The following is a 12,504-nucleotide window of genomic DNA, read 5'->3' on the forward strand; positions in this document are numbered from 1 at the left end:
GAGAGACAAAAGAAATATTTAGTTATATCCATATTTTCAATATTACAATTTTCAGTACAGCATAATGTCAATGTGAGCAAAGAACAAGCTCATTTTCAGTACAAAACTGGAGCTCTGGAAACTTTGTTTTTATACAGATTGTTTTAAGGGCTTCTGCTCCCCTTATTCATTTTTTGCACAGATCATCTCCTCCCACAAGCAGTTGTGCAATCTCTCTGTGGCAACGAAGCCAATCGCTTAGTCTCCTAGCATTACTTTCTCATGTACTTATAGCTGCCTGAATATAATTCAGTAACTGAAGATAAAAAGGAATTATTATCATTAAGCTGTGCTCTTCAGATCATATTTTGAGAGTCTGTGCTGTAGAGAAATAATTAAATGAAGATACATCTACCCCTTGGTTTTGAGCTGCTTGTATTAAAGTTTAAAAACACTCTGCAGTCAAGCATTGCCACCTGTTCTTTCATTTTAATTTAAGTATTTCAAATTATGTTAATGGAAAGCTGAAAAATGCTTGCATTCTGGAAATATGTACATTCACTAACCACCACAATTATTATCATATTAAATTTATGAAGATAAATGAAAAAAATGGCATAAAGATTAAAGGGTATTATAAAGCCAGAAAAATTTCTGCATGTATATTATACGCTACAAACATATATGTTTTCAAACCACTGTCTCCGCTATGTCTAGAGAAGGCACACATTTCAATTAATAATACATTCAGGCTTTATTTTCAGCTGTAACTTTCGGGAGACATTACCCTTTTAGGCATGATATTGTAACAGTCCTACTGAACTTCAACTTTCATTAGAGGACATCAATCAACTTTCTTTCAGTAAAAACACATGTTCAGTGTAGACCACAAAAAAATTCTCAAACAACAAAAGAAAGCTCTATCATATATATTTTATATTTATATTTATTTATTTGTGACCAGAGACAAAAGATGCATTTATCAATTAAATAAAAAAAAATTTTCAAATGCAATTTTAAGTTCAAAACAATATCTCTTTTCTCCCACCACCCTGAATTCACACTTCAAGTGGTTTAATAAGCTGTACAGTTAGCTATAAGCAGTACTGTATAGTTAGCTATACAGTAACAGTTAACTTAACCCACACATGCTTATCATGTTGCAAGTTTTCATTTTTCTTTCCAGTGATTCTTATTAATTTTTATCCTCAAATTTTCACTGATTTAAGTTGGATATGGTGAAGCTTATGTAGACAGGACCTTCTGGTTAAAACTGACAGACAGTTGTTTCCATTTCCAAACCCTTTTGATTTTTATTGGCTCATTAAATATGTATACTATGAATGAGATTTAAATTATCCTGCTATATAAATCATCCTTTTTTTTGTTCCTCTCAAAGAGCAAAGACTACTGCCATCTTGCGGTCAAACATTTTGGTCTGACACACAGACACCCTTGGACTGCACCCAAACACCTCCTATTACAGTACTGATCCCTTTTTTTTTTTTTTTTTTGGGGGGGTGGGTGTAAGAGAAAGATTCTAGAAAATAACAGATTTGAAAAAAGTTATTTTACTCCATTTCCAGCCCTCCCTAACTTCCTACTCCATGATAGAGGCTGGAAGCGCTGTCTTGTTAAAACACAAGAGCCAAAGCTGAGGTGCAAAACATGAGCTGCAGTGCTAGGAAGAGTATCCCCAATCTGCTCCTTCTCTCTGATGCTTAATAGGAAGTGGTGGGAAGGAACTGCTCTTAACTGCTCTTAAACTTGGGAACAGGTCAATTCTGGAAGACAGCTCTGCCACATAATTTCTTTCCTTTTTTTTGCAATTTAGAGGCCATATGCAATTTATTGGAAATTCAATTTCCTTAAACAGTTTGGATTTTCTGAGCACCAGAGGAAAAATGCAGTTCTTCCTATCAGAGAAAAATTCATTCCAATACTTCCCACCAATATTAAAAGATGGGGGCTAACTCTTAATAAAAATTAATAAATGAAGTCTTTATATACCAACTTTAAGAACGTATGTTGATAAGTGTCCCTACAACAAAATATATACAGGCACAAACCTAAGGTTTGACACTTCTACTAATTGACACATAAAGTGACACTACACTTTTCTACTAATTGTGCATAGAAGATAAGTTTTACATTATTCATAACTTTCTTCTTGATATGTAAACCACGGTTTTGAAATTAGGTTCCAAGTCCCATGACCATAACATTGGCCCAGGGCTTTTCTCTCCCCTTACAAATAGCTGAAGCAAAATAGTTCCATCAAAATTATAATTCAATTAGGTTTCTTAAAAAATTAAATGGAAGAAGTTCAAAGAATTATTTTAAAAAAGGGCTTGAAGAAAGAATTTGTCTATACTTGGGTGGAGAAATGATAATTGCATATATTACAGACGTGCAGGTTTTTAGATTCCTGTTCTTAGCACCTAATATTAAAACTGCTACATATCTCATTTACCACCTCCACAAACTTACTATCTGCTAAAACAAGCAAGTAGGGCAATAATATGCGCAAAGCTTGTTATTCCAACACTAACTTGAACTACAGTAAATACAAAATACTCTCTGCCCCTCATGCAATATCATTCATACTTTTAACAAACATTGTTAAATAATTTCTAAAAATAGCATGGCTATGCATAGATAATACATAGCGTCCTTCACAAAAGAAAACCAGCATCTGTTACACATTAGCTAGAAGCCCATCTCAAACCAAACCATTGCAACATTGGAAATGCTCTTTTCTTTCCACATTTGCACGACCTTAACTTTTTATTATCTTTCACTTCTCCTCTAGTACCCCTGCGTTTTCTCATGTGTATGAACCACTGCCATCTACCACTACATTATGAATATGTTCGCTGAACAGCTTTCTATAATGCAATTACAATTCAGTTGACTACACAACATGCATATTGTAAAGCTCTTGGCAAATAAAAGTTTAAATAAATACTTAATTGCAAAGATTCTGATGACTTATTTACAGACAGGTACAATATCAGCTCTTTCAGTGCACCCCAGTGAGATCATAACTGTGTAAGCAGATTTACAAATGCTGTATGTACCCATTAAAATTTTGGGGAATATGGTAGTAATAAAAACAGAATGCCAAAAATCACAGCTTTATTGTGAATGAGTATAGAACAGCACTTAAAAGTGATGTGCTTAACTGAAAGAACTGTGTTTACTTAATGACATTGGATTACCTTCTTGCTGCGTCTCTTCAGACTTAGTTCTCACATGAATAACTCGGGGTCTCACAGGCGCAACTTCTGCAACTCCTTGGCTTCCTTCCTACATGTCACATATTAGAATCATGTTACAAATCTGATTTTTGATTTAGAAGCAGAGTAAAATTATGTGGAGGTTCAAGAAATATTCAAAGAGATTTTTTAAGGTTCATTAAAGCATATGCTTTTGTTCTACCTCCTTTCAACTTCAAAATGATTCAGACCTGAATCACCCTATTGCAACTTTGCTTCCTCTAGACTAACATCCTGGGAGCAGTAGGGATGACAAAGTGCCATTTAGACCTAAGGCATAAGAGACCCTCAATTCCTACTCAAAAGAATGTGGCAGGAGGAACTTTTTAAGATTTTTCTTCTTTTCTCCCCATACCAATACCCAGGATTTCCCCAATCCTCCTGGATTAAAAAAAAAAAAAAAAAGAGTTCAAAGCAAAAAGAAAAAAAATTTAGCACATAGGTTGGAAAACCTATGACAAGTAGAAAACCTATTTCCTTGACCATGTTTTTAAAACCATTTCTCTCTCTTCCTGAAATTCTTTTCAGGACCTATGTCTGCCATGATGCCTATCAGAAAGCGGTTACGTAGGATCAACAAATGCTCTGCATATTAAAAAGGAAGACATCACATTTGTCAAACACACTTGTTGTCTTAGGCTGTTAACTGTTTGGGACAGAAATTGTGGCACAATGACGTTCCACTACAATGTACACAGGAGCCATGAAATGTGCACAACCAAGTCATGGAAACTGTAAGGCATTCTCTAAAACAGACCAACTTGATTTCTTCAGTTATTCTGATGATTCTATAGATGAATATATGCTTTTTAATGAAGCTTCCTAGAGAAGGAGGAACACTAGAAGGGTCATAAACTTCCGCATATCATACAGCATTTGAAGCCTATGAAGCATTGCTGTATGACTTTCAAGAAAATTATATGCCTTAAAAAGGAATGGCACGCTTGAAGAAGCTATGGTATTTGGTCCCCAAAAGCTAAAAAGGAGGAAAGAGAAAGCATACTTCAGTTCTGCAAGAGAAAATCCTACCCAGTACAGGCTTCAAGCGAAACAAACAGCCAGAAATACTGATGAGAACATTTCTGTCCAGCAAACAAGCACGGAGCCAAGGAAGCAATCAGGGCTTCCCATTTCTTTCAGCTAACAACTGTATCCTACGATAATGGGACTCTCAATGGTAATGATATTGCTTGTCATGCACTTAAAGCGTGATCATTTAAGCTGGTGTTGCAGAAATCGGGAGGAACAAGAAGATAAGCCATTTAGTCGCTGCCCTTTTCTCAATGGCAGTATGGACACTATGGATACTTACATGTTCCAGTGAACAGATGGAGATGCCCACACTAGTAAAGAGCATGTTATCTCTGTAACAAGCAGCAGCATAAACCTCAGCAGCACAGTGGTGAGCCTAAGCTAATAAAAGTGATTATACATGCTGGGAGGTCAAGCTAGCATCTCCACAAGGCACTATTCGCCTGGATATGCCAGCTAGGACTGGCACTACTTCTGGCACCTCTACGCTCCATGAAGTAGACCTACATCATTCAGCATAATTTAAAGCTGACAAGAAAACAAGGAGCTGAGGTGATTTTCTGAAAGCAGGGAGGCCTAGCTTTAAGGTAGGTGGAAGTGTGATTGAAGGACATTGCTATCTAAAGGTCATCACCGTTACAAGACATTAAGTTTAAGCAGCGTAACAATATACCCACGAGGCCTTTTGAGGTGGGGGCTTTTATTGAGACAAACCCAAAAAATAGTTTAAACTCAAATGAGGTGCAAACAGAAGTTTAGACATAACACAGAGATTCATAACCCACAATTTTGCATTCCTGGAAGATTAAAAAAAAAAATCTCTTTTGAAATACTAGAAATGAAAGCTAATGAGAATATCAAGCTGACAATCCCACTTAAAAAATGTTGATTATATAAAAACATTCCTACTTATGTAAGAGCATTATGAGAATATTTTGCAATTAACTCATTCTCCAAGAATTTAACAATGCATTTGGGACTTAGAGTGATTTAGATTTACCATCTTTGAAATGTTTAGCCACACAAATCTAATTTTCAATGTTTGTGCCTCTCCCATGAGCAAAAAATGATTTATTTAGAGCAAGAAGAGCCCATTTTCCTCCTTGCCATTCTTTTGCTTCCTAGAGCTAAGAGCATAGGGGCCAAGTGGCCACAAATATCACTTAATTCCTGTGTTATTAAACAAGAATGGCCATAACAGGTCAAACCAAAGATGCATTTAGTCTGGCATCCCCTCTAACAGTGGCTAAAAGCAGATATAAATCTCACAAAACTCCAGTGCCAGAAATGGAGGAACACCAAAGAAATTTGGGTAGGTGAGAAAATTCCTGTATGACTTAAGGCATTCATCTTGGAGCGAGTGACCACACAGGTGTCATTCATGACTAAAAGGCATTTTCCTATGCCCTACAGGAAAAGACAATGCTCATCCTGTCGGTCAGGGTCTGATCCGCACCCGGTGCCAGGGAACAAACAAGTGGCAATTACATGGCTTCTCCACACTGCCGCCCACAACCTCTCTGAAGCGAGGATCCTATTCAGACAGGTTACAGAAGCCATCCTAGCTTTGGCATGATAAATCCTAGTGTCCAGGAGTATTGTTCCCAGTTGATTCAGAACAAAGCTCCACAGAATCCAAAGCTGGATGTCATCTGAAGCAGTATGTGCTTTCTCAGGCCTCTCAGCAAACACCATTAAAAGCCTCATTTTGCGCCTCAAGGGATTGCTTTTCTCACTTTATAAGTAGCTGATACAGTTTCATTGCAATCAAGGTAAAACACTGGCTAGAGATGAAAACCAAGAAGTGAAAAGACTGATGTGCTTTTGAAACAAGCTTTCAAATTATCTCATACAGGGATTTTTTTTTAATATTAAGGAGCCAAAGAGATAGCTCCTGGCTTGCTGGTAGTCTGGGATGAAGCTCAGCTTCGTAATTTTTGGTTCAGTAGGCAAACCATTCCTTGTGTGCAGAGAAGTTCTGTCTCAGTGCTGATGCAGCAAAACAGAACCCTACCTTCCTGCTTTTAGACAAGGAAGACTTAATGAATCTTCTCAAAAGCTGTTGGGAGAGGAGTACCAGTGACCGGTGTAGACCCTGAAGACCTATATGAAAACACTGCCAAGTTAGCAAATGCAAGGACTTATGGAAAGCTGTTCAGAGAAATAAGGTGACATCTCAACATCTTAAAAAAAATTAAAAAAAAAACAAAACCCAACATCTAGAGTGTTTTGGAGGATTTGCAGGTATACTGTCTCCTGCACAGAACTTTTCAGGAGGAACAGCTTCAACTTTGCCTGCTTGCTATCTGGGTCCTTTCAGAGAAGGAGGTACAGATCTAGTACTGGATCTTATGGAACACAGCTTTGCCCCACACAGGACAGTTGACTGTGGCTATCATGGGGCACGGTCACATCACAGAAAAGTTAAAAATCTACCCCTTGAGAAGCAGTGGTTTAGAGTCTTATGCCACAAACACCCATGTACAGGAAGACATGATTGCTTGGGAAAACAAAACAAACAAACAGAACCACAAAATTTGGGGTTTGATTTATTTAGTGCAAGGGAGAGTTTTATATGCCAGCAGGCAAAAAAACAAACAAAAACAAAACCCACATTAAGGATTCAGATGCAAGAAAAAGTTTCCGCAGATAACATAATACACAATTATACGTATATTTTTTTCCTCTATGAAAAACAACTAAGCTATGTTAGAACACCTTATATTCCTTGCATAGGTGAGACTAAGTGCCTGGATCAGCTTAAACGTGGTAAGTTATCATTTGCCTGTGCCCAGGCAAACTAAAACAAAACCTAACCACATTAGCTACATCTTCAGAGCAGGAGATGCAGATACCACTGGGTTCTTTATTACAGCTACTGGTGCTAGAAGAAGGAAACACACATTTTACTCGCTCTGCCCCTGTTATTTTTGGCTAGTGAAAGGATAACAAGGATACAAGCATCACCCCAACAGACAGCTGCTTAGCAGAATCCAGTCTTGCCTATGAACAATCACCCCAAGAAATAATACGCCCTGGTGATCTCAAAGTGGAAGAGGTATAATATTTCAAATCACCTTTGAAGATGCAGCACTTCACTTAAAATGACGTGTTTAAGAACTGGTCAGACAGCAAGGGCACAGTACAAATCAAGGCTCAAAAGCAAAACCAAAGACAGGTAAATTTAGGCTAGTTTATTAGGCTCTATTAGGCTATAGGGTGATTTAGGCTATTTTTAATATAGAACATCAGTGAAGAATAGAATGCATCCATGAACATATCAACCACACAGTAACTATACTATTACTTTCAAACACATTGTGAAGTTTAGCATATTAAAGAGCAACCCGACACCTGATTTTAGTTTTTGTCACTTGCTACTTGAATTTATCTTTAGTTAGTAGGAAAACCATCACCTCTAAGTAGAAGCACATACTAATAAAGCAGCAAAAGACAAACTCCAAGTTTCAAGTAGAAGTCAACAAGATCTTCCTCTACCTTCAACTGTTCTGAGGTGCACCGTCAATACTGCTTTTCAAACCCTGCCCCTACTACAGCAACCAAAGCTCCTGAAAAGCTAAATCAGTGGGCTACAATGGGTGAGGCAGAACCTCTATTGCTGTTTCCTCTCCCGTATATCTATATGCCATTTTTCTGTATTTGAAGCACTATGCCCCTAAACCACTGGAAAGTGCCACGTGAACTGAGTATGCATGGTGTTAGATCCTAGGACACCAGTGAAGCTGTGAGAAAATACAGAAATATTCAAACAGAAGGCAAGAGCCTAACAGAAAAAACATTGCAAGGATTCCACCTCCGTAAAAACCATCTTCTTTGTTTTACACATGTACTTTTCATTTCAATTTCACAGGGCTAAACATATCGCTTTAAGTGTGCCTGTTCTGTGATGTCAGTCTCCACTACCTAAATATGAAAATTTATCTTCCTAGATTTCAGTGCGCACTTTCTGACTAGTCAAAAAAAAAAAAAAATCCTTTGAGTTTACCTGGGAGAGACCCTTGGAGAGAGATGTCACTCTGCAGCTTACTTGGGCTGCTTGCACAGCAGGATTTGAAACTGGTTGTGATTCCAATTCAGTCATAAGCATTGGACCATGACTTGTATCTGCATCTCCAAGAATTTCTGCTGAGAGAGAAAAATAAGGAGAAAAAAAGAATTCCTGATGAACTGGAGCAACAATCTCCCAGGCAGATCGTGTGAAGCAGGATGTGGAGCCTTTTCAAGACTGAACAGTGGAACGTACAATGCTAAAGAGAACAATTTCCTCTTTACACACTCATGGAATATCCCTTAAGTAGTCCTTGTGGAGAAAAAAAAAGAAAAAGAAAAAAGGAAATATATGTCTTTGGAAATGGAAAAAAAAAGATCAGTTTTATGATTTGTAGATTTCCATCATGGCAAGTTGTTACAGTAGCTTCAGAGCTGTATAGTTCATCATATCATTATATGCTTAATAAGTTTTATCTTGCATATTGGAACAATACTGGAAAGGCTTCTTCATGAAAATGTTTCACTTAGTGTGAGTTAAAAGAAACCTGGATAATAGTCTATTTTTTAAAGAGGTAATTTGCTATGTAACCCAGTATTTATCATGCTTTTGCAGCCTGCAAGCATGTAAAACATCTTTATGAAAAACATACTGACAGCTCATGAAATAACTTTGCCTTCTGTTACCATATAGAGCCAAAGAAAGAATTTTAAGTCTAATTAACTGTAATTATTGTTCACTTTAAGACTACATGTGCCATATTTCATTTGCAATTTGGTTTTTATGTCCTTGATTTTAACCACTGAAAACAAGGATTTATAAAGGACAGACTGATCGCTACAATGCTGTCATATGCCCATATAAGCAACACTTTCTATATTCTACAAATGGACAACAGATTTCCATAATACAAATTAAAACTGGTCACAAAACTGAAGGCATTCATAGATACACAATCCCTAGGATACCTACAGATACATTTGCAAGCAAGTAACTCATTCTGACAGGGAAACTGTCATACTACTGCAAGTATCTACTGCAAGGTTATATGCTCGACTAGTCAAGTGTTTTAATGTGTACAGAATTACACACCCTGAAATATGTGAACTTTTACACCTAACTGGTTTAACAATTATTTGATTTTACCCCTAAAAATAATTCTTAAATAATGAGGAAATAGCACTTAGCGCTAACTCGCAATAGACTAAAGGATGTGCAATCTCACATACCCGTGAAGGATACAAAAGACTTGGAAGAAAGTGAAAAAAGCACAGATCATTCCCCCTCTCTGCCTCAAAGGAATATTTCATGTTCAGCATTGACTTCATTATCAAAAGGACTTGGAGACAAGATCTTCTGTTCCTCCCTGACATGAAAACATCATTACCTTCAAAGTAGATCCTAGCTTTTATACAACTTTGTTTCCTTAGTAATGTCAATAAATACCATGCTGGCTGGTTCAGAATGTTAGGTAACAGTGAGCTTAAAGGACTTACTCTCCAAATAACCAGTTCAAATGTGAATCAAGCTCCATTTCTCTGAGAGCATTTATATCACATGTTGAACACATTCAGTTTCAATCCACTTCCTATTCGTCAAGTGTTAATAACATGAGAAATCCTTCTCTTGTCAAAATCATACATGTGAAGATTAAAAGGAGAGAAAAACAGTTGTTTGGTCACTTTAGATACTGGTCTAATATGGTATACACAACTACTCTGCTTTAGATGACTCAGGGCAACCATGTTTGTCTTATTACAGCTTAATAATTATTTCAGTTTTGTCTAATTAGATTTAAAACCACACTCACCAAAAGTAGGAGTTTCTACAAACATGTAGCAGTTTAATTAAGCAAGTACAGAAATACATTTTCAGATAAAAATGGAGAAAATGGGGCAGAAAGATGAGGGAAATGAATGATGGGCCACAGTCTATTGCTTTACCACAGCAATATATTCCTCCAATACCTTGAACCACAATGTGTGCCTCAGCTACCCATCTGGGAGAAAAAGAATTTCCAGATGTTATAGGAATATTATGAAGCTAAAATATATTACAGATTGTGAGACACTACGGTATTGCTCTGATGGAGTGATAAAAGTAATGAGGAGGAATGCTGTCAGAGGAGAGAGAGAAGCCGCTGGCCCTGCCAGTGTTAGTACCTGTTCTATGGAAACAGACCTCAAGAACGGTCAAATCAAGTGTTTTTGAGTTCTGAATTAGACTTAAAAGAATAAAACACATACTTTGCAAGTTGACTTTTGCATAGGGAAGTGGGTACTTGGAACAATTTTAGTTCAAAGTGTAGCATATTAAAGAATTCTGCATTAGCCAAAGAAGAGTGAAGACACAGCTTGAGTCAAACCCACCCAAAACAATTCTCAGAATAGGAATGCTAATCCTTTCATTGCAGTAATTGCCTGTATTTAATACAGGAGTTGAACACACTCTCTGAAATAATTTCAGATACTATTATAGAAAACCTCAGAATACAAGTAAATACCACAGACCAGAAATAACAATTTAGTTATACCTGCACTTTGGGCAAACTGCCCTGGTGACGGAGCACAGAAACCCTGGTTTCTACTCTCAGAAGTCCGAGCAGTTGGATGATCCGTATAAACTGAATGTCTCATTAGGATATTCTCTGCTGCTCTTGTCAGTCTAGGTCTTTGACCTTCACTGATCTCCCCAACACTATCATCAGAATCCTACAGAGAACAGCAACAACAGAACAGCAAGTTTAAAAATACAATTCACTTCTTTCAAAAATCAGGCAATATTATCTAATTGTGTTAACCCTTAAAGCATAAATGAACTTAAGCCTATACTACTAGCCTTGAATAAAGACAATTGAAAATTGAAGAGATACCATCTAACTGGGTTTGAAAGACCTACGTTTATCAGTACTGGACTGAAAAGAATCATTCACAATCAAAGAACATCACTGCTTTTGTTAGTGGTGTTCCAAGGTGATCAGAAACTGAGTTACATTTTTGACACAGGAATCTTTAACATTACAGATATAGTCATTGCTGCCTGCCTGACCTTGTAACATCGAACAGCTTTTAAACACTTCAAATGTCTGTTGTACAGCATGTCAGATAAAAAGATTCCTTTTCAAATAGGTTTGGTAGCCCATAAAATGGACATGTTTCTCTGGATTCTGACTTTCAACCAAGCTGCAGAGAAAAAACAGTAAACTTGTTTCTATGCAGAAAAAAAAAAAAAAACAGGCTGAATACACACACACGCATGGTGTTATTCTAAGGAAATACCAGCAACATCTACGAGAATATTCTTCTCTTATACATGACCAGCTATGCTTGTATCTGTCTTGCTAGAAGCTGTGGAGGAATTTATTAGTCTTGTATGAACAGCCAGAGTGGTCTGTGACTATGGGAAAGGCAAAAAGCAAATTAGAGATGCATTTGTATTTGGCAGTGCTGACAAGAAAATGTCATTACAATTACAGTCAGATTCAAAGCTGGCACTGTAGAAAGCTCTTCACTAAGTTCATCTATCAGAGCTTGCTAAGCAAAATAAAAGACAGACAGACCAGGGGAACAGTTAAGGAGGTGAGTGAAGTTGTTAATTATTTAGACTAAACTGACCAAGACAGAAGGAAGAAACTGCATATGCATCAGTATAGTCGCAAAAAGCAAGAAACTGTCCTAAATAAAGTGTTCACGAATTGTGTTGCAGTATTCAAGGTTCACTTCCTTTAAACATCCCTCCAGCTACATTAGTTTGATCAGATGCCCACTCCAAACTACTTTTTTCACGCAGAAAATAGCTAAATATGTTACCAAAAAAAAAAAAATTACTTTTGCCCCTTGTAATGCAGACAATTGTATTTTTCTGCTAAGTCTGTTTTTTCTGCCAACCTATTATGAATATTTGGGATTTTTGTTCCAAGATCTGTATCAACAACATATGCAAAACTGCATGTAAACATTTCTGACAGCTATTCTTCATACTTCCCCAAAACACTCATCTGGCTGTAAGCGCATGGAACTTGTACTGCTAAACATACCACTTATACTGCCAAAGCGACAGAAAACTTCCCTGGTTTTCAGAATGACAGGACAAATCTGGCATACTGTAACAGTCATGTACACAGCATGAAAACTAGGTATGTGTGATAGTACATACAGCAAACTTGTTTATAACAACACTAAAACTTCAGTGTTTTTAAAATATTTA

The 12,504-nt window shown here is 37.0% G+C and overlaps 1 protein-coding gene across 1 annotated transcript in view; it reads right to left on the minus strand.

Annotated features, from left to right (window-relative positions):
- Window positions 1–12,504, minus strand: part of KIAA0586 (KIAA0586 ortholog) — a 71,944-nt gene that overhangs the window by 19,710 nt on the left and 39,730 nt on the right. Inside the window, exons 28-30 of the mRNA XM_067295106.1 lie at window positions 10,832–11,009; window positions 8,296–8,435; window positions 3,201–3,288 (exon numbers count right to left, since the gene is read on the minus strand). Of these exons, the coding sequence (XP_067151207.1) occupies window positions 3,201–3,288; window positions 8,296–8,435; window positions 10,832–11,009 (406 nt within the window). The remainder of the gene's footprint in view (window positions 1–3,200; window positions 3,289–8,295; window positions 8,436–10,831; window positions 11,010–12,504) is intronic.

Source organism: Apteryx mantelli, chromosome 4, assembly GCF_036417845.1.
Source record: "Apteryx mantelli isolate bAptMan1 chromosome 4, bAptMan1.hap1, whole genome shotgun sequence".
NCBI classification, from domain to species: domain Eukaryota; kingdom Metazoa; phylum Chordata; class Aves; order Apterygiformes; family Apterygidae; genus Apteryx; species Apteryx mantelli.